The following is a 22,324-nucleotide window of genomic DNA, read 5'->3' as shown; positions in this document are numbered from 1 at the left end:
CAGCAATTCCTGTGTTCTGCGAAGTAAAATGATTGTTTTTGTCAGTGGAGTCTGGTGGCTTTGAAACTGCCAATCGTTCTAGATTTCTGAAAGCACTTCAAACTGACGCTTCCAGCTGCTGGACGCATGTCACGAAAACATTTCCTCCATATCTAATGTTTTTTTTTTTTTAACTGTTGAGGTTTTAACAGGGCGGGTTTTTCCTTTAACCAGGATGGAGACCATGAGCATGTAAACACACTGAGTGAAGCTTCCCTTCAGTACTGTAGACTGTAGTAGCTAAAGCAACAATAGCACAAGCTGCTTCAGGGTAAATATATGCAACAGTTTGTATGTTTTTCTGCTTCTCTGCTGCTCTGATTATCATGATTCAATTCAGTTTCCAAATCAAGGACTTGCAAAGAGGATTTTTTTATTATTTGAAACTCATTTAATTGCTGAATTACACGGACTGACTGACATACTTAGCATTGGTTGACCTACACTTTTGTCTAAGCCATACATGCACACACACACACACACACACACTCGCTCAGGCCAGCTGCAGCACCAATGAAAATGGACGGGAACAATGACTGACGTGGCTTTACACTGAAGCTGCACAGCACAACGGATCTTTACACAGATCTATATTTAAGGTTCTATATCACATTGATGTGTCTGCCATTGAAATTTTGCACTAATAATTCTGCCATTTACAAATCTGAGCTGGGCCTCTCCAGCGCGTGGAGCACACAAAGTAGCCATGAGTTTATTTTTACATCCCGAAGTACAGCCACAGAGACGTTTGGTATTTGAGCTTATTTATCCCGGCACATTCACTGTGTTTAAGAAAAGGTTTGGTTTGTGTGGCGCAGGTTAGAAGGACACTGAGGTTTACACACCATGTAGCTGCTCTAGTGATCCTCTCCACATGCAAGTACAAAACAAAACAAAAAGCTGGACTGTTTCCAAATGCACCTTTGCACTAAAGTTGGGGGGGGCTGTTGGACAAAAGTACTTTTTAAGCTGGAATTGAGCAATTTTCATCGTCGATTTATCTGATTCATTTCTTGATTGTTTGAAAAATGTTAGGAAATAGTGAAAAATGCACATCAGTTTCTCAAAGGCATTCAATCTATTAGACAAGGCAAAGAAAACCAGAAAATATTCACATCCTAGCAGCAGGAATCGGGGGATATTTGGTGTTCTTTGACGTCAGTGTCTATTTATTAATTGGCTTTCAAAATGGCTGAGATGATTAAGGGATTCATCTTCTAATTGCTTCAGCTCTACAGCCAAGAATGCAACAGAGAGAAGTCTCTGCAGATTCACGCCCTCCAAAAAGCCAAAGTCTTATTCTGGTGTCAGGTTTGTAAGCAATAACTGGTCTCATCAAAGGGAGATCTTAAAGGCAGAGGAGTTTTTATCCAGCAGACTGGAGGAAACGGAGCACTTGTTGGGGACGATTTTCAGCGGCGGTTTAATCACAGTAACGTTTTGTGCTCGAGTGAGTATTTGGGGCAGCAGGATGGTGTTTGTGGGACTGAGTCCAAATAAACTACAGTGTGTGTTTCCATGGTGATGAAGGATGATTACAGCCATATCCTGTCTGTGATGGAGGGAGATGATGTCATGCTTTGGATTCACACACACACATTTGTATGATCAATTCATTGTTGAGTTTGGGCTTTTTTTGGGATTTGTTGGCAAGAAGGAAAACATAGATATCTTGAGACTCTTACTTGATGTCACCCGACAGGATTTCTGGGTGCTGAAGCATCATTTCCGGTCACTTCTTGTAGCATTTATTCCGTCGTTTTGCAGCTGTAGCTTTGTTTACAGGGGATCTGCAGTAAAGCTTTGTGTAACCAGTGACTAATATAACTGACAGTACAGTGACCAAACAGGGGAACACAAGCCCCGCCTTCCACCTGAGGAGTGGAACCTCGCCACGACTTTAGGATTGTCAAAGCCATGTGTTTCTTTTATTTATTTCATGTATTTTATGGAATAAATAACTGTGTACCCTGACTGGCCCTTTGCTTTTTTCCCCTCACCGGATAACACACATTAAAATGGAATCTTAAAAATAGTTTGATTCAGCCTTTTTGGGATGTATTATTCAAAAACAAAGGCATAATTAGCATTTTGATTTTACTGTTATTCATAAATATTTGGCTTTGTACGGAAGCCTAGTTTCAACATTAATGTTCATTGTGTTTTTCCCTCACAACAATGCCTTAATTAAAGAAAAGCTTAATTGGTCTCCTTTTACTTCAAAAAGCTTCTAGTTCTGCACAGCACAGGTCAAACCCACCTACTGTGAGAATGTATCCTGTTGATTAGGTCCTTTTATTTGCAGCCAAATGGCCTCAGAACCTGTTGTGCTACCGCTGTAATTCTGTTACAGTAATCAGTGTCCTCTTTGAAGCCACGTTAATGAGAAAAATGTCCTATAAAAAAAAAAACATGTTTAACACCAGTCAGTGTTTTAGTTCATTTATTTGGTAGATAAGATATTTCCATTCAAAATATTTGCATAAAACTCTGCAGTTCTGTTTTTATAAAAATCAAAATCATCTAATGTATAACCTCAGCTTGGCGCAAACTAAAAAAAAAAAAAAAAAGTCACACAGTAAAATTAAGTTAGCAGCAAAAAGCCTGTTAGATTCCAACTCATCCCAGGCACACGTCAACACCTTTTACAAACTGAACTGAAGTCGATATTAACCAACAGTGAAGAGCTGACAGAAGAAATCAGAGTTCAGTAATCATGAACGTCCTCCAGAGGGCAGCAGAGTCATGAACATCTTTTTCCTGCAGATAATTAACCTGCTCTGTTGTGATGAAAAGCAGGACGTGGATTCATTATAGTGGCACCAGACTTTGGATCGGGGGGATTTTAGCCAAAGGGTCACTGCACAGGTTCCATACTCTCACAGGTCGACGAGGCCATCCTGTATGGACCCAAACTCAGGGAGGAAAGTCATTATTTAACTGATACAAACTAAAGCAGAGAGGCGGTCAGAGAGAGGACACATCATTACGGAGGGCTTTCAGTGGGTTTTTGTGGCCGTTCAGACAAAGTCTCTGGACCTCTTGATGGCACAGCAGAGCATCATGCTGAAGATCATCCCAAAGATCTGTGGAGGGGAGAAGACGCGAGCACAGGGTTAGTAGACTCAACGCCATCTGTCGACATTTCCAGGTTTGAGCAGAGCCCCGGTGGCGCCCACAGACTCACCATGATGACGCCGATACCGATGCCGACCCCGCCGATGATGTGCAGTTTGTTATTGAACATCTCGTCGATGGCAGCCGGACAGCTCTGCCAGAACGGCGAAAAGGAAAGATGTGACTTTCACAGTTGTTTTTTTAAAAAATGAATACACTTCATATAGAACTAGTGGTCCTTGTCTCCATGTGAGCTCAGAAACCCTATCCCATGTTGCGTTACCGTGGTGACGAGGGCCTCCAGTCCCTCCTTCTTGGGGCAGATATCTTTGGCAGCATCGATCACCGTCCCTGTGGGGCCGCAGCAGTCCAGCTGGGAGGGGGAGGCGAGAACACAACTTTAGCTCAGACGAATCCTAAAGTTAACTGGTGTGTACCGATACTGTACGAAGTTTAACAGTGATTAGTCACTGGAGCCGCACACACACGGTCCCAGCTCTGAGCAGGGCTCCGTCTGAGCTTTCTACCTGCTAGAGTTTTTGTCTTTGTGCCTTTTCTCATGTGGGGACTCTAGGATCCTTCATTTTGAATTCTTGAATTATCGGGTCTCTTATTTGAAGCATCGCCATGACCCGTTCAAGGCCATAGTCTTCGGATAATGTTTGATATGAATTGTTGCTATATTAAAATTTACTCGGTGTGTCTGCGTGTGTGTGTGTGTGTTCTCACTCCAAAGTGGATGAGACGGAGGGTCTCCTTCAGTGCTTCCTGCCTGGTGTCTTTGTAGTTGGTGTAGGTCTGCTTATAGAACTCTGTAACGTCCTCCACCACCTGAAGACACAGAAAACACACATTTAAATTACTGACTGGACGCTGACTGCTGCTGCTGCCTGCCAACAACAAAACCAAAGAGAGTGTGTGTGTGTGTGTGTCATGTACCCTGTCCTTGTTGGAGAGGCCCCAGATTCCAGCTGCCACCTCCACAGCGAAGATGAGGAGCAGGAAGACGAAGAACTAAACAAGACAGAGGAGTCACTTTTCTCAGCATGTTCGTGGCACTGCAGCCGATGTTCACAATGTGGTGTAATAAATAACTGAAGTCAACACTTGTTGATTCAGCGAGTGTCGTGTTTGTCGTCTAGCTGGGCATTCAGACCCCAACAGGTGTGGGTGCTACGTTACGGTTACTGCACAGCCGTCTATATATAAAAACAGGAAGGAGTCATGGTGACGATGAGTTTTTTCCGTTGCTATGGCGATGAGGTCAACGGTACAAACGCAGCCCTCGTGTTACAGCCTACCAGGATATTTGTCATCCAGTCAGGGGGGGTTGTGACCTCCGCTCCTTTTTGTCACAGTCTCCGTTGGGTTTCTTATTACATCATATTAGAGTTCCTGAAATTGAAGCCTAATGAGGGAATTGAGGGTAAATGCCCAAATCTCAACAGCACATTAAGCAGCCCTGCATGTCAAGTAAGCAGACTTCAAGTAAAGGCAAACTCGATGGAGCTTCATCGGCCACTTGAGAGCAGCTGTCAAATGGTGTGGCGTTTGTGGTTTTCACTTGGAGTCTCCCGAAGACAGAAACATCGGGAAAGACTCACCAATCCCAGCATGCACGGCGACTCCTTAATGGCTCCGCAGCATCCAAGGAAGCCCACGATCATCATCAGAGCCCCCGCGGCAAGCAGGATGTACACGCCTACGGAACAACGAGACACACATTAGGGGCAGACGATCTGACCTTTGCATGAGAGCACCACCCTGCGAGGTGTTGGATCAATGGAAAAATAAAGACTGAAAACTGAATACCTCCCCAATGACTGAGTATCTGAAAATACTCAGGTCTCACCCTAAGTGCATCCTAAACACATGCAGGTTACATGGTGACTCTAAAATGGTTCCGTCTCCATTTGTCAGCCCTGTGATGGACTGATGTCCAGTCCGGACTGTTAAATCAATAAAGGGCAACTGCAAAATACATTCAATTCAATTTATTTGTATAGCCCAATATCAATGAATGAAATAAACAAGTGTAAGCGAACAAACAATCTAATAAAGAGTCCAGCAGTCGATGAGGCCAATGGATCAGTCCGGTGGATCAGTCCGAGGCATCACCTGCCCTTTATGACCCTCCTTCTTCGGGAAGGAAAAACTCAAAAAACCCAGTGGGAAAAGAGAAACCTCCGGGAGCACCACAGTGAAGGAGAGATCCAGCTCCCAAGGACGGACAGGCTGTAGCCTTGGACAGACGCACATCCATTGGCTGATGGAGAACCACATCAGCGGGACCAGGACCAGGATCATCTTGTGCTGCATTTATATTTTTCAACTGAACTGAAATCTATCCCTCCTCTCACAGCTGAAGGTCAGACTAGCTTCCCTTTTACTGGGTATTACATAAACAAAACGTTTCAGCGAGAGGAAATGGAGTCAAGTTTGAGCAAAGTACGATTATGACAGCTGGTGTCACAGTAAAGAAGAATAACAGGATCCTTAAAAATGACTTTAATGCCTTTAAAAGACACGTAGGATTTGACAACAGTTGGTCCTCATCTGCTGCTTCTACGTGTTCATTTGCATTTACCATCAAAGCCTGTTTAGTTAAGGGTAGTGAAGTCAAGCTACGGCTGTAAATAGTGACAGTCCAGGTAGAGACCACACAGGAATCATCTCTGGGTGCGACTATGAATCATACACAGCTGTGGGAATGCTGCTATGTGGCCTGTCAACAAAACAACTGTAACAACTATGAACCAGAGGACGCTAAAACATGTTAATCATGCTTTGATGTGGCTCCCAGAATGATGAATCATAAAGATGTGGGCTAACAACAACAACCACTGCGCTGATGTCATGGGTACAGTAGCCACACAAATATTCCTCCTCCAGCGCTTCGTTCTCCCAAGCTGTTATTAAGATTGTTTGTCATTTCAAAACAATCCTGTCGCCTGACTGCCCACTTCACTCATCAGTTTGATGGACGCGAAACACAAAGACAGAAAGGAGGCAGGCGAGTCCGTCTTCCTGCGAGTTCCTCTGGGAAGACAAAAGTGGAGGAACAAAGACGTCCCTGTCGAGCCGCGAAGAATGGAAACTATGTCATGTGGAGGGCTCTGCCAGGCCGGAGGAGCCGCCTCGCTGTGGGCTAACTTTGGCCTCAGCTGACCGCTGTACGCCCTGCATGCTGCCGTTCCTCTAAAAATCGGGTTGGTTCTGTTGTAGCGCCGCGATCCCTGATAATAATAAAGCAACATCTGCAAGGTCACATCTGGCAAACACATGGAACAACAATGCTCTTGTTAGAAAGCAGAGTGCATTTATTCATTGTTCCTGGGGGGGGGGGGGGGGTCCATTTTCCTTGCGATGACTTCTTTACTGGCCATAACACTATTTTGAGCAGATAACCATCTCTTAGTTGTACATTTTCTTCAGTACAGTTGAAATAGCAAAGACAGCACCATGTGGCCCATGGCGACATCCTAGTATCATCTGAACAATTCTCTCCACCGTTTCCCAAAACATTCCCATTTTGTGGCAAATCCTGAATGTGTGAGAGACTCACACACTCCCGGATGGTAAATTTGTGTTTAACTTCTTCCTCTTGAGTGTGGGCGTGTTAAAATAAAACTGATTAAATGTTTCCAAGAGAATTCCTTCCACATCCGTGAGTTGGTGGATGCCTGACGTCTTGCCAGTCATCTTCTAAAACTTTCATGTTGAACTCTGACTCCCATTTGTTTTATAGCCTATGTTTAGTGGAGTGCTTATTCGTCATCGAGTTTTGATATAGTGCAGATTTAATTTTTTTTAAATTATATAATTGTTCCTCCGCACGAACTCATTGAAATTCGCACTAGGGTTGCTTTCTGGTTGTGTCAGTCTGGTCCGATGTACATCTTAACCAGCTTTAATTTTATGCAAACTGGCTGAATCAGCATTGGTCACCGAGATGATCTGATGAATCAAAAAGGAGCCTACATCAGTACAAGTCTAACGTGCATACCACAGCAGAATAAAAACTTATATATAACATAATATTATGTATGTTTGTGCTTTAAACACAGCCGCTAGCCTGAGTACTGATCTTTGTTTTTAGTCTCGGAGGCCAACCAAAGTCCGGTCCTGTTTGTGTTACTGTGACTTTGGTGTTTTAAAGGATTAGTTTAGATCCACCACAGTGTTTATATCAACACACAATAATGCAAGCAAATGGCAGCGGTGAACCAGCAGCTCCTGCCTTCTGCAAGGTAAAATTACTATATTTGTCAGTGAAGTCTGGTCGCGTTGAAGAGAGCAATAATAAGAACAGCAGCTGTTTCTGGTTCTTGTTTGCAGCCTGTTTGAATGCAGCCAGCTGAGATGATCCACTGGACCAATTCCAAAACCTTTTTTCTACCCAACAATAATTTCAAACCCAGAATATGTAAAAAAAAAAAAAAAAAGAGGGCCCAGGTTTAAAAACACCAGAGTTATCCTTTAAGACTACATAAACACATTGACAACACACTAAATCACTCAGTAACCACTGGAGCTCAAGCAGGAGACGACCACACAACCTCTGAGAAAAGTTAGCGTGTTCTGGTACCAGAGGAGTGGGTAACACTGACTGTAGTGTACAGGAGGGATCGGACAGGAGCGTGAAACGAAGCCTGCTTCAGGTTAAGGCAGGTTGTCTTTGACTGCCAGCTCAATCAGAGCTTTTCCTCCATGCCAGTTGTCCGGAGCACTCTCACACCACAGCATCTGCTCACAAAGCTCTCGGCAGCTTTTCAAACCTGATCAACAACTGTAATACCAAGTTAAACAGAGTGAAAATAAGCATGAAAGCGGACAGGGAGGATAGCCCTGATGTGTGTAGGAATCCCACAGTGTTCACCACAGTAATTATCCATTTGAGTGACTAAATCTCTCCTCAGCAACCACAAGACAGTTTACAGAAACTTTGTTTCCACTCAAATAACTTCCATAATGACATCTGTGTTGTTGTGCAACAGAGGACGACTGACGGCAGTATTAAGCCCCGACATGTCCTCAGGGTCTGTCCCGCTCTAGTCGGCTGACCATGAATCAGACACTCGCACACTTCAACTACACGTATCAAATTAAGCATCAAATTGCAGATATAATTTTTTTTTTAATTATATAATTGTTCCTCCACTCGAACTCATTGAAATTCGCACTAGGGTTGCTTTCTGGTTGTGTCAGTCTGGTCCGATGTACATCTTAGCCAGCTTTAATTTTATGCGAACTGGCTGAATCAGCATTGGTCACCGAGATGATCTGATGAATCAAAAAGGAGCCTACATCAGTACAAGTCTAACGTGAATACCATAGCAGAATAAAAACGTATATATAACATAATATTATGTATGCTTGTGCTTTAAACACAGCCGCTAGCCTGAGTACTGATCTTTGTTTTTAGTCTCGGAGGCCAACCAAAGTCCGGTCCTGTTTGTGTTACTGTGACTTTGGTGTTTTAAAGGATTAGTTTAGATCCACCACAGTATTTATATCAACACACAATAATGCAAGCAAATGGCAGCGGTGAACCAGCAGCTCCTGCCTTCTGCAAGGTAAAATTACTATATTTGTCAGTGAAGTCTGGTCACTTTGAAGAGAGCAATAATAAGAACAGCAGCTGTTTCTGGTTCTTGTTTGCAGCCTGTTTGAATGTAGCCAGCTGAGATGATCCACTGGACCAATTCCAAAACCTTTTTTTCTACCCAACAATAATTTCAAACCCAGAATATGTAAAAAAAAAAAAAAAAAAAAAAAAAGATCCTTTAAGACTACGTAAACACATTGACAACACACTAAATCACTCAGTAACCACTGGAGCTCAAGCAGGAGACCACCACACAATCTCTGAGAAACTGTAGCGTGTTCTGGTACCAGAGGAGTGGGTAACACTGACTGTAGTGTACAGGAGGGATCGGACAGGAGCGTGAAACAAAGCCTGCTTCAGGTTAAGGCAGGTTGTCTTTGACTACCAGCTCAATCAGAGCTTTTCCTCCATGCCAGTTGTCCGGAGCACTCTCACACCACAGCATCTGCTCACAAAGCTCTCGGCAGCTTTTAAGAGGAACCTCTTGGGTCCATTGGTGAATGCGAGCCCAGTCCTTCTAATGACAGCGTGCCGATTTAAGAGCAGCCTTCCCACACGCCAAGAACTGCGGCATGACATGCACTTAGCACTAAACTGTGCTAATGACACTCCTGAACCATGAAACTCTAAAGATCCCTTGAGGGAACTTCCTGAGCGTTGTCTTAAAAGCTGCACTACACACTTAACAATGCTGAAGAACATTACAGTTACGCCATTTCTGCCCTTAAAGAAATTACATAAACAACTAATCGATATATAAAAATAGCTGCCAATTTAATTTCCGTTGAAAGACTAATCATTGCTGCTTGTGCTAGGATTTAAAATCAGGACACATGTAATTAAAAAAATAAGTAATCAAGACACAACACCAAACCAAGGTTTCTATGACAACAGACACTCAGTGGCAAGTGATGCACGTAACGGTGTATTCCTGAGGTTTTGCACCCTGGGTGTGACAGTGAAGTGTCAAAGGCCTTACCGGTGAAGAAGACCGTTGGCGATTCCTCCCCTTCAAACAGTCCTTCTGTCCGTGAGTCAAAGCGCAGCCAGAGGCCCACAGCCAGCACGGCAGTACCTGCCAGCTGAATGAGAGAAAGAAAACATGAATGGAAGGGTGGGGCCCCAAAAATACAGGATAATTTCACCCTGACTGCTAAACGGTCACATTCAGTAGTGCGAGTGTGGAGTTAACGAGGCCGTAAAGAAAGTCTTCCAGCTTATTAAAAGGGTCAGTAACCCAAATACACTTCACATTATCAGTATTGATGTTCACATAATAACCACTGGTGTCTTGTAAACCAACTGCATGGAGGAGTGCGTTATAAAAATGGTTATTGCATCTTATCAATGTTCAGATATTTCAGTGTGGACCACAGACTGTATAGAAGAGGTGGACGGAGCCACCATGATGCTTGTGTGCCTTAAAACAGATACTTTTTTTTGTTTTGTTTTTAAAAAAAAAAAAAGCACCCAACCCACCCAGAAAAACCTGATCAACAACTGTAATACCAAGTTAAACAGAGTGAAAATAAGCATGAAAGCGGACAGGGAGGATAGCCCTGATGTGTGTAGGAATCCCACAGCGTTCACCACAGTAATTATCCATTTGAGTGACTAAATCTCTCCTCAGCAACCACAAGACAGTTTACAGAAACTTTGTTGCCACTCAAATAACTTCCATAATGACGTCTGTGTTGTTGTGCAACAGAGGACGACTGACGGCAGTATTAAGCCCCGACATGTCCTCAGGGTCTGTCCCGCTCTAGTCGGCTGACCGTGAATCAGACACTCGCACACTTCAACTACACGTATCAAATTAAGCATCAAATTCTGTAACGTGGGCCAATATCAGCGAGAGGAAGCTACAGATAACACCGTTGAAAAAAGGAACAAATAATAAGCTACTCTGGCGCTCCGAAAGTGCAACAACAGAGTGTTTTTAAAAAGGATAACTCCTGTAGAGTTTAAACTGGACCCTACATATTTTGGGTTCAAAATGACTGGTTGGTGCACAAACGTTTGGAACTGGTCCGTTAGAGCGCCTCAGCCACTGACAGGCTCAGATTGTAATTCGAAGTATCTGTAAACATTATGGACAGACTTCCTACCAGCCACTTCAACCCCCCAAAATACTTTTCTTTGTTAAAAATACCCAAGTTATCCTTTAAATTGGCTACCACTGCAATTCCCACTTCTGACTGAGGCTCATGGTTAGTGTGGCATTCAGAAAAGTCCACTGGGACACTTTGCAACTACTTTACTCATCAAAATTACTGATTCTGGGCATTATTACAGCAAATCATTTCGACCTCAGTGAGAATCACGGGTTAGTAGACTCATCAGAGTCCTTATTATCCAATATACATCTCACTTATTCACCACCACACCCAACGATGTGTCATCACCACATCACCTTGTGGTATTAACTGTGAGCAGTCAGCGAGCACGGACGCCCCATCTATCAAAACCTTCACGTGTAGCCTCCAGCTTGAACCGTGGCTGAACTCAGGGTCAGTGTGAGTTAAGTGTGTGTGTATTTACTGTGTGCATGCCACAGTGTAGTACAGTATCCCTACATTCAAAAGGCTCTAGTTTACACACTCACTGTACAATGATGGGAAATATTTGTACATTCCAGCAGCCTGAGTGGAAGTTTGACCAGAAATCAACATTACTACATTTTCACTAGTAAGTCAGTACCAACACTAGAGAGCCAACTGTTAATAGTCTTGTCGTCCTGTTCACCAGCTCATTAATAATTCTGACATTTATGATCACTTATACTGTAATTTGACACAGAGATCCTCATCAGACACCAGAGAGGGAACACATAATGAAAAAAGTCAAAGTAGCCGTAGATATAAAACAGCTAATGTAGTTAATAAAAAAACAAACTATTCTTAGTTTCAGGTGATTATACACTTCTGAACAGAGAATTAGGAATATTTCATATTTCTCTAAATAGATCCGCCTAAATCCAACACACTGCACTTTTAAAAAGTGACTGAAAGCTGCTCAAGAGAAGCTACGAAATGCAAGTTATATCTTAAAATCTAAATGATGATGCAGCTCTCACACTTCAAACTGGGCAGGGCTCTTAATATATGAGCGAACAGAACGTTTAGGGAAACATGTTTAAAGACTGGTCCAGGATGTTTTAGCCTAGCTGACAGCTTGTTGTTAGAGCAGCACTAAAGATTAAAAAAAAAAAAGTCAGGACAAACAGGAAACCTGAATGAGAAATGGATATTGGGGTTAATGTACAATAAACACACTCAGGAGATTTGGGGTGTCTGTGTAAAGGCAGCAGCAATGAGCCGTCTTAAGTATCCTGGAAGAAAGAGCCTGTTCCCTGGAGGCTCACTTTGGCCCTCATTAACCACAAAAGGCGCTCTGAAGTGCCATTAGCAGTACAACAGCAACTATACCGAAGAAATTAATTATTACTGAGAGGCTTGACAGCCATTACAGGCCTTCACACCGTTTTACACACATGCCGCCGCCACCGCAACTGAATGCCGCTCCACATAAACGCAGTGAAACCTGTCTTAGCTGATTCTGCTCTGGCCCCGTTCCCAACAGCTCGTCATCACATTTTTTAATACATACACAAATTTAATCTAATGTTTATAGAGATCAGGCTTCTCTCTAAATCATTCTAGTCCTTCACTTGCACTGCACCATTATCTCATTTCTCCGCCCATAACCGCCGGTGCCTTCATTACACAGCGATGCTGCAGAGTCCAGAGGTCAGAACAGTCATTAAGCTCAGACCACCAGTCAGTGTGTGTGTGGGCTGCTCTAACCCTGTAAACAGGCAATCACAGTAATAACACAGCAGGCAGTGTGGACACTTTGGAGTCAAATACGCCAACAGCTAAATAACTCCAGGTCCACAATAATATCCCCTTTCTTCTACAGTGGAGGTCAAACCAAAGCTCAGACTGAGTGAGGACCACTGACTGAAAGTAAAACTCCACAACAGCAAAGTGGCACGAGTCATTCCAGTGTGACTGGCTAGCAAGGTGTGTCTGTGAAACATGCAGCAGGCCACACTGGCCTGTAGGTCAGGCAGACACTGACATTAAGGAATCTGCTGCGAGAATGAATCCCCAGGTTTAATGTTAATGGAAATAAAGTTAAATCAACGATACCAAAAACTTAGCACATTAGGAGGAGGTTGCAGAGGTGGAGAGAACACCAGCATTGCCATGAAAGTGGCAGTGAGGACGGGGGTTATAATGGCTGCGCCTGGATTTTAACATGATTGGACACCACAGTCAGCTTGTAGCCAAACAGCTGATGAATGAGTCGGTGACGGTGAAGCATGAATGAAGCTGATCATTGAAATGTTCTGTGCTCTGCCCCAATCTTAAAATAAGTGGAAGATTCTGAAAATAAAGTGAAGTGGCTAGTTCTAACAGCAGGTATTTACCATGCTGCGTGCTAGAGTACATGGAGGGTTAACATACCAGTGAGGCCTGTTGCTACAGACACATCATTAAGTCATGATGCCCATCTACTCAAAAACTTTAGAGTCTGACACATCGCCGCCACATCAAACTAGTAAGAGTTCAAACTAACAATTCAGTTACACTAACTTAATCTACACTGACATTAACAGAGAAAAAGCAAATCACCACATTTGAGAAACATGAAGCAAAGAATGTTTGGCGTTATTGCTTGATAAATTGAAATCAATCATTGATTAACTGTTGCAGCCGACGCATAATTAATCTCGACTCAAATTTAAAATGAAGACTGAGATTACCAAGTCAAAATGCTGTGTATACATTATATACCTGAAATGTTTCACTACATCAGATCTATATATCAAAGCACAGCCGACTCAACATTTAGTATGACTATTTTGTAGGAAAATGTGTTGCAACTCCACCAGGAGCAGCACATCTGCTTTAATTCCATGCCAGGCATTGTTCCACCAGAGTACTCCCCCTTTTTTCCAGTTCCCTGGAGACAGAATGTGTCCACAGACACCTCAGACAACAGGTGAACTGACTTACCCAATCTAGTTTTCAGAGGGAGGACTCACTTTAATGTCTCACAACCACAATTTGCATTTATTCTTGGTATTAAGGCTGGGGCTGTCTAACAGAATCATTTTGGAACACCACCTCAAACTAAAGCTCAACATTTTCTCTAAGTGGATTTGAGCTTGACTCAAGAATTCATCCTCATAAAACACTCCTCAAACTAAAAAGGAAGGATTTAAACCTTATGTTCTCTTCACTATCACTTGTTTTAACCATTAAAATGAACCCTCACACACCAGCTCTCCATGCGACCCACAGTCTCATTTATCAACCACAAGTAGCATTGTGAGAGTGACAATACATACCCAGAAGAGGAAGTTGAACACAAACACCAGGTATTTGATGCACTGCAGTGCCCCCATGGCTCACAGTTCAAGATTTAGATGTTAAAAAGAAAATCCAAAAGTGTGCTCTCAGTCCAACAGTTAACTCCGGTCGTCTTTGGCGCAGCGGGAGGAAGAAAAGCGCAGAGAGGAGTAGCTGGAGGAGTTTTGTGTGAACGACACCCATGCACGACTCACCTGGGGAAGTCAGGGGGGGGTGGGGGTTGGATGTGGGGGAGGGGAGAGCACTATCTGCTCCACTGAGTTCCAGACAGTGGACAGGGTGAAATCAGAGCAGCTGAATGCAATTAAAGAGCAGGGAAATTAGAAAACTGGCAAAACTCAGACACAGTGATCAGTTCATTAACTTGTGATTGGAGCAGAGTCATCATAGTTCTGTGTTCTTCATTAGTTTCAGTTAGATTCCAAAGTGGGTTTAAATTTAGTTTTTATTGGTTTTAGTATTCAGTTTAGTCTATTTGCTTTTTATAACTATGCACTGTTGCTTAAGTCAGTTTTAAGTTTGTATTTTTAGTTCACTTAACTTAAATGTTCTTCCACTCCTAGTTTTAGTTGTAACCTTGGATTGGACCACTGAATACATTTATACATTCTAGATACTTCAGTCAGTCACCATCACATTTTTAGGGCCTCTATTATTACAACATTATTTTTTTTTATCATGTATAATAGTTTTTTAACTGAAATACTGTTTTTGAGGACTTTTCACATTTTCTTGTCTTGTCTCAAGGACTGCAAAATCTAAGTGTGTTTAAGTATTGATCTGCTGGCCCTGATAAAAAAAATAATATTAGCAGTATCTCAGTGTGTCCTCATAATGTTGTCCTGATTTGTCTTTTTAACATTCGAGCCCTAAAAACATGAAGCATCTATGTGGTAAAAACATGTGCAGTTCACCATAATGTTCCCCTTCATTCAAAAATATAATACAATATAAAACACTTTGAGCTTCACATTAATATTTTTGTTAGAGGGTTTTTTGTTCCTCATTTTGTTATATAGAGTCCGGCAGCAAATAACCATTATTTTTATTATTGATTCATCTGTTTCTACGATTAACTAATTCACTTATTTGGTCTAAGGAGTGCTGAATTCAGTGAAAAAAGCTCACCACAATCCTCCAGAGCCCAAAAGATATTCACTTACAATTGTACAAAACAGAGAGAAGCAGCAGTGCCTCAGAGTTTGAGAGGCGGGGAACACAGAGAATAACTGGAATTCTTCCATGATAAATGACATTAACACTCACTAGATTATCCAAATTGATGATGACTAAGCTTCTGGGAAGTCTGAGAGAAAAACATACTGGTGGGCTGGCACGCTGACTGATAGCAAAGCAAAACAATTTTCGGATTGTTGAGCGACGGATCAGAAATCTGGACCACTTGATTCAACAAAAACAATATTCAGCCTCATTCTGAACAACTTCAGACAAAAGCAGAAGCAGAAAACAAGGTGGATAATGAAGAAAAACGAAGGCTTCACAGGTGTATTCACACACACACACACACACACACACACACACACACACACACACACACCTCCTGGAACTGGGCTTCAGTGTTGTTTGCTGAGGTAACTCGAGCTGTTCTCCTCTCCCAGTAGACCCAGTGGAACCAACAACACCAGCTTTGTTTCCGAGCCGCTAAAGCCTTCCCTGTCTATCACTCTTTCTTTGCCTCCTCCCTTCTTTCTCTCTCTCTCTCTCTCTCTCTCTCTCTCTCTCTCTCTCTCTCTCCGCCACGAGTGACAAAGTATTTAGTTTGACAAGCATGCTACTGTCCACGCTGCAACCTGAGTTACATTTGGGTTCATCCCCAAAACTGGATCTTTGTGTCAGGAAATATTCAAAAGCTGATAAAGGGAAGAAAAGTGAGAGGAGGTTGTTGGGGAGAAGAGAGGACACAAAAGGAGCTAAATAGGCGGAGCAGAGGGAACTCAAGACTTGAATCACAGCACCTTTCATGACAGACTGGCCTCAATCACGCCTCCTGTTGGAATTCAGAAGAGCCCAAGCATGTGTCTGAAGTATGGAAGGTGCATCAGCACATTTTTCGTGCAGCAGTGGAAGTATTCAAATCCTTTAGTCAAGTAAAAGTACCAAAAGAACAATGTAAATGTATTTGACTACGAGCGAAAGTATTGCCTGTGACCAGGGGCGTAGCACCAAATTCTAGGCCCTGTACACTCTCAATGTCAGTGGGCCCCATCCCAGTGGAGCCTGTTACTATGACAACTAAAGATAAAGAGAAAAAATAATCTAATAATAACAAAATCAGATATTGATTTATAATGTGTTAAAGTGTTGTAAAGTGTATAAAGTGTTGTGATGGTTTCTCTCTCTCTCTCTGTCTCTCCCTCCCTAACCAACATACCAACGTAAGTTAATTGGACTTTGCATAACAAGCAAACTCGGTTCACCTTTGGGAAAGAAAGCAGTCAACAGCTGCCACTGCCTCCCCTCATTCTGCCTTCTTTCTTTTTCTTTCCTCTTCTGATACCCCGACTTGTGCTCCTTGGGCAGCATCATGTCTAGACCCCAGGTCATTCAGTCTGGGCTCACTGACGTTACACTTGTCGCCGGTCGCTGTCGGGCAGACTAAACCATTTTGCGCCTCCAAGAGGGGGCCCCCAGAATGTCCAATATGTTGGGAGGACTTTGACATAAAGTTAATTCTCTCAGTTGATGTTATCAATATATTTGAAATAAATTATGACACCAATTAATTGGAGGGCCCAATTCATTCGAAATGAAAACATCACAAAATATATATATATATATATCAGGATTTTCATGGGCCCCTCTCCCTACTCGGACCCTGGGTAGTCAGGTCCACTTTTCCCCCCACTACCACGCCCATGCCTGTGACGTTCGAATAAATACATTGGAGTAATAAGTACAGTATTTACCTCTGAACTGCGCTGGAGGAGATGTATAAAGTAGCAGTAGATAAATGTTAAAGCCGTTTTACCTGCGAGCATAATTTGTGACATCACAGCCAGACTGGAGCCAATCACGGTCCAGCATGCACCTTACACAAGTGTGGTGTGCAAACCTGAAGCCTTGACACTCATCAAAAGGGACGTAACAGTGTCCACTAGTTAAACTTTTAAAATGAAAACTATTTCCACATTCATATATTTTGGATTTTTCAGTGATTTTAACTTCTTTTGTGGAAAAAAACATGTCAAACACAAAGTATTATTCGGAGCAGAGTATCTCAAAGCGTCTTCAAACACAGCTGGAAGGGATCTTTATCTTTATCAGTGCAGCTTTTTTCCTTGCTCCTGTGTTCTTTCAGTGACTGTCAACAAACTTTAAGACAATGACCAAAACATGGGCCTGAGGTCAGATAACAACTCTCACAAAGTAGTTAATCGAGTGTACATCTGCATTTTGTCAGTTATGTGAGTGGTGTTTCCTGGTGGGAAAGTCAATAGATGGCTGCACAGAACAAGACCAGTCTGTCTGCTGGTCACAGTCAGACTGGTAGGATGTAAAATCTAATTTATGATTCTTTCACTTTGACTTTTTAATATGAATAAAGACACATGCTGTTTTAGTGCGTCTAGCCAAGTTAAACTGCACACATACTTTTGAATGTATCTGCAGAAAATCTTTGGCTAAATGATGTCCTGATTGGTCCCAAACAACAAACTCAGTCCAGAATCCTGTAAATTTAACATTTATTTGCTGACTGGCAAACTGCACGGAGAAATAAGAGCTGAAATATTAGAAGTTCCACGTGGACTCATTTCATAGTTGTCCTCAATTGCTTAAATCATGATACATAAACAATTAAGTGTTTAAATTTGATTGAAAGGACCACAACATGGTTATCTGTATATGCGGAGCTGTTAACATCCACTAACATTAGCTTATCTTAGCATTAGCTAGATTAAATTTAACTATAGCTATAATATACCGATGGAATCAAACTTAAATCACAAAATCCCTTAGAAAGACCAATATTTCCACTCATTTTCTCACATTAATTAATAATCTTGTTCAGTTTTTAACAGCTCCAAAGAAGGGTGGAGAACTTCGAAGCTTCAAAAGGATAACGTTGGAATTTTCTTTCAAAACTAGTTTTGCCGTTCCCTCTGATTCATCAGCCTGAGCTGTATTATGATCCAGTATCAGGTATTATGTAGTAGACATGAGAGGTAAATTACTGTTTTATTTCAGTGGAGTTTGGTGGCTCTGGTGAGTAGTGTATTCCTTCGCCTTTCCCTGACGTATAACACATCTGTCATGTCTGATGTCCTTATGGTTTAGCAGTGCTCTCTCGGCCAGTGTTGATTAGGGTTGGGTCAGTTTACAGGTTTGGTGGTAAAATCCAGTATAGCTTAACCCGGTTTGATTTAATGCTGACAAACTGAAGTAGCAATTGTCATCGCATGTGACACCTTGTGGTAAAATCTAGTATCACCCCTCCGGTCCAGTCGGAGGCTTAATATCAGACTGGTTTGAACATTTTTATGTTGGTCTGAGCCTAATGTTAATGTCCATCACTTTGTTTGTGACTTAGGTGTTTTAAATAGTTAGATCAGATCTGAACTAACATGCTGGTTCATTGATCGAGGCCGTGGTAGACCGGCATCCCCCATGTTCTACAAGGTAAAATGACAGTTTTTGTCAATGGAGTCTGGTGGCTTTGAAGCGAGCAAAGGGAAAGAGAGCTTCAGTCCAGTAGTGTTCACTTTTCTTGGGTGGTCCTTTTGTTAGATGGCTCAGATACACTTATCTGCTGCCCATGTCCAAAGCAGTGCGTTGCTTAGCTTCTCGAAACTGGGGGTGTGTCAGCTGCCGTCTACTGTAGGTAGACTGTACACACTAACTATGGATAACCGCCTCATACAACTCAACCTTAAAAAATTTCAAACTATCCCTTTAACACAGTGCTCACAGTACAGTTGTCATACTGTAGCATTGTACATTGGATGCAATGGGAGAGAGAACAAAACATATAGTTTTCAGGGGCTCACTAGAGACCTGATCATCTGGTTTTGACGGTTCACTAACATCTAGCACATCCGTGTCATTTTTCAGTTTCAATCCACCAAGTAAATCCCTCTGGGCTTCTCTCCAACAGGACACATTTGGAAATATCCAACTTGAGCAGAGCCCCCAAAGTCCTGAAAGATGAAGTTTTTTTTTATTCTGATTTTCAAATGAACTTCATAAGGACCGCCACATTAACATGCTGCTCACCTGTGAATGCAATAATAACAATAACTGATAATCTAAGCTAATGTTAGGTTCTAACTATAAATTTCAAGTAATTATTTTGTGCACACAAGAAAAAAAAAAAAAAAAGTATCACCATTCAGGACTTAATGAGCTCCTGTAAACTGGTCTTTTCACATTAAACGCTGTAAAACATCACATTAATCTGCCAAAAGCCTCTCTGTTCCATTTTCATGAGCTTAGCTTAGTTAAGCTTCCTTTTAGCAACAAAGAGCAGGTTAGATCACTGAATGCGCAGTAATGAAGTCTAAAGTCAATTTTAATTCAATTTAAATATCAACTAAATGAAAATTAACAGTATATATATAATAAATTAACAAAGCTCCCAGTCATGTGTAATAGTATGCACATAACAACAAACCTGTTAAAAAAAAAAAACAACCTTTAAACAGGATTCTTGTTAAAAACTGTGACATCATTACTTTTTGATTAGAAATAATTTCCTAACTTACCCAGAAGATGAAATTAAAGATGAAGAGGGCATACTTGACGCACAGCTCCCAGCTGCTTAAAGCTGTCATCCCCGCTGAGTCTTTTCACGCTGTTAGCTGATAATTAACCTGTGGAATATCTGGATTTCTCTCGGCGTCTGTCCGGTTTTAGGCGCTCGGATGTGTGGCGCTCGGCTCGGTTCGGCTCGGTTCGGTCAGTTCCGTCAGCAGGACAGGCGGAGCGCGCCCTCGACAGATGCTGCTGTGTGCGTCCGCGCGCCTCATGTGCAGGGAGGAAACGGTGAAGATCAAGTGGTGGACATGCACACAGAGAGAGGTTTCTGACCTCATTCTGTCCTTTTTTTACTTTCTTTCTGCCTCCTCTGTGCTTCTTTTGTCCTTGTCACAGCCAAGCAAACAAGCTTTGACTATGATAAATGTGGCTTAGGGTGAGAGAGACAGAAATAAACTGTAACTTATATCCAAAAATCACAAAAAGTAGGATTCAAATCCCCATTTCAGTGGTACAAGATAGACCAAAATACCACACAAATGAGCTACGAGTCCGGCCTTTCACACATTCTCACTAGAAGTAAAAAATAATTCACAGTAAAATGTAGTTTTTCATTATAGAGTTAAATGTAAATGTACTGAATCAAAAGTAAAAAGTCTCACAAAGTCTTTGTCCAATATTTAATCACCTCAGTATTCTAATGATAAACTTGATTTATACAACACGTTTCAGCAGAAAGTCCTACATGGCTGAACCCGGATTGGAATACAAGATAAAACAATGACAAAAAAAAAGATGTGGATCATTTTAGCTTGTTGTGAGCCCTTGTTTAATATCTCCATACGTTACTGGAGGATTCATGTTATGTTCTTTTGATGCTTGATAAGTAACAGCGTCCTGTGATGCCATGTGGGATGGAGGGCCAAATGTCAAGCACGGCATAGAAATAAGAAGTAACTAAATAATGCACACAGGAAAAATTAGATCAAGGCTACAGTCAGTCATCAGTAGGTGAATAAAACACATCCCAGCACTCATACAGCACCGCTGAGTGCTGCTTTAGGCTCAGACTTGTGTCCACCAAAAAACCCACCAAATTCATGAATTTGGCCGTATGACCGTGGTCACGTTTTCAGAGTTTGAACTTCAAACCTCATAAGTAGCCACAAAGGTCAACACCCACCATAACCACACCAGTGTGTGTGTGTGTGTGTGTGTGTGTGTGTGTGTGTGGCTATTTTCTCTCTCTCTCTCTCTCTCTCTCTCTCTCTCTCTCTTCGGTGGAAATGTGACTGTCTTCCTTCTTCTACAGAACAAAGACGGCAGTGTGACCAGTCAGCCCACAGACTTTTGTTTGCAGCTGCACACAAACACACACTGGTGATGATGAGGATGATGAGGATGAAGGAGAACAGTGCAGCCAGCTGACCAGAAGCACAGCCATGGGAGTAAAATAACTGTCAACACTGACAGCTTTCTTTTTGTATCACACGCTGACGTTTTAAACTGAGATTATAGAGTGAAGCTGCACTCGGTGCGCTGCAAGTCAGTGTGACACGTCCACATCTCTGCTGCTGTTCACCAGGTTTGAGTGTTTAAGTGCGCACTACTTTGTGTTTTCTTATTACTTTGATCACACACGTCATGTCCAGCAAGTTTAAACTACAATAAACTCAAAGTGCATTTACTGAAAATGTACTAGAGAACACTATTCTATGCTTCTCATATGTGTTAAATATGTACTTAATAAACATTATTATACTTCTCATATAGGGACATTGTCAGTGTTGGAGTACATTTTCTGTGTAAGTATTTCCACTCTATGCAACTTAGTACTTCTACTCCACTTCAACCCACAGGCAGATATGTACTTTTTACCTGCTATGATCATTGATCATCAGCAGGTGAGTCACATGATCATTGATTGAGTCACATGATCATCAAAATGTCATAAATAGTGAATGTCCACAAGAAACCGATTTGACAAAACATTCTCAACACAAGATCCACTTAATTGGTGTTTCTGGAGCTTTTAGCCACATGTCCTGGACTTCCTCAGTGGACAGAGATGCTCAGTTGTCAAGGAGACCGCATTTTTTGTCAAACTGCCATTTCCAAGGTCAAAAATCTACTTTTTGGTATCTCTTTTAACTATATGATTAATCTGTTATCAAAACAGTTGCTCAGTAATTTTCCATTAACGAATCAATTAGTCAACTAATTATTGACAACTGCTTTGATTATTTGATTATTGAGTGAAGACACAAAAATGAAAACACTGCACCACATGTATATGATAATATAATAAGTTAAGCTTCTTTGCAGATTCATATGAATAATACAGAATATCACCATTGAACAAATGGTAATCATAATCCAGTCATATAGTAAACCTTATAATTTATAACCTTAATATTTTTAGACTTGGATAATACATATAGGAATTTTACTTGTGACAGAGTATTTT

The 22,324-nt window shown here is 41.8% G+C and overlaps 1 protein-coding gene across 2 annotated transcripts; it reads right to left on the bottom strand.

Annotated features, from left to right (window-relative positions):
- Positions 1-2,465: 2,465 nt before the first annotated feature.
- cd9b (CD9 molecule b) lies at positions 2,466-20,042 on the bottom strand. 2 transcript variants are annotated; one of them, XM_070853675.1, is made up of 8 exons: positions 19,866-20,042; positions 9,744-9,846; positions 4,761-4,858; positions 4,096-4,170; positions 3,886-3,987; positions 3,440-3,529; positions 3,227-3,310; positions 2,466-3,125 (listed from the first exon to the last, which is right to left on the bottom strand). In XM_070853675.1, the coding sequence occupies exons 1-8, from the start codon at positions 19,932-19,934 to the stop codon at positions 3,060-3,062; spliced, it is 687 nt and encodes a 228-aa protein (XP_070709776.1). In that variant the 5' UTR covers positions 19,935-20,042; the 3' UTR covers positions 2,466-3,059. The 2 variants fall into 2 exon arrangements, with proteins under 2 accessions (XP_070709776.1, XP_070709777.1); XM_070853676.1 differs by lacking the exon at positions 19,866-20,042 and adding an exon at positions 14,124-14,235.
- Between the last annotated feature and the right edge of the window lie 2,282 nt (positions 20,043-22,324).

This window comes from Pempheris klunzingeri, chromosome 22, assembly GCF_042242105.1.
Source record: "Pempheris klunzingeri isolate RE-2024b chromosome 22, fPemKlu1.hap1, whole genome shotgun sequence".
Classification (NCBI taxonomy): domain Eukaryota; kingdom Metazoa; phylum Chordata; class Actinopteri; order Acropomatiformes; family Pempheridae; genus Pempheris; species Pempheris klunzingeri.
The sequence above is the reverse complement of the archived record's forward strand: the minus strand, read 5'-3'. Positions and strand labels throughout refer to the sequence as shown.

Coding starts and splice junctions, on each gene's coding strand:
- cd9b (XM_070853675.1), bottom strand. CDS start 19,934: ATGACAGCTTTAAGCAGCTGGGAGCTGTGCGTCAAGTATGCCCTCTTC. Junction 3,988..4,095: donor GCCTCTCCAACAAGGACAGG/GTACATGACACA, acceptor CTGTGTCTTCAG/GTGGTGGAGGACGTTACAGA. Junction 3,126..3,226: donor TCGGTATCGGCGTCATCATG/GTGAGTCTGTGG, acceptor TCCCCTCCACAG/ATCTTTGGGATGATCTTCAG.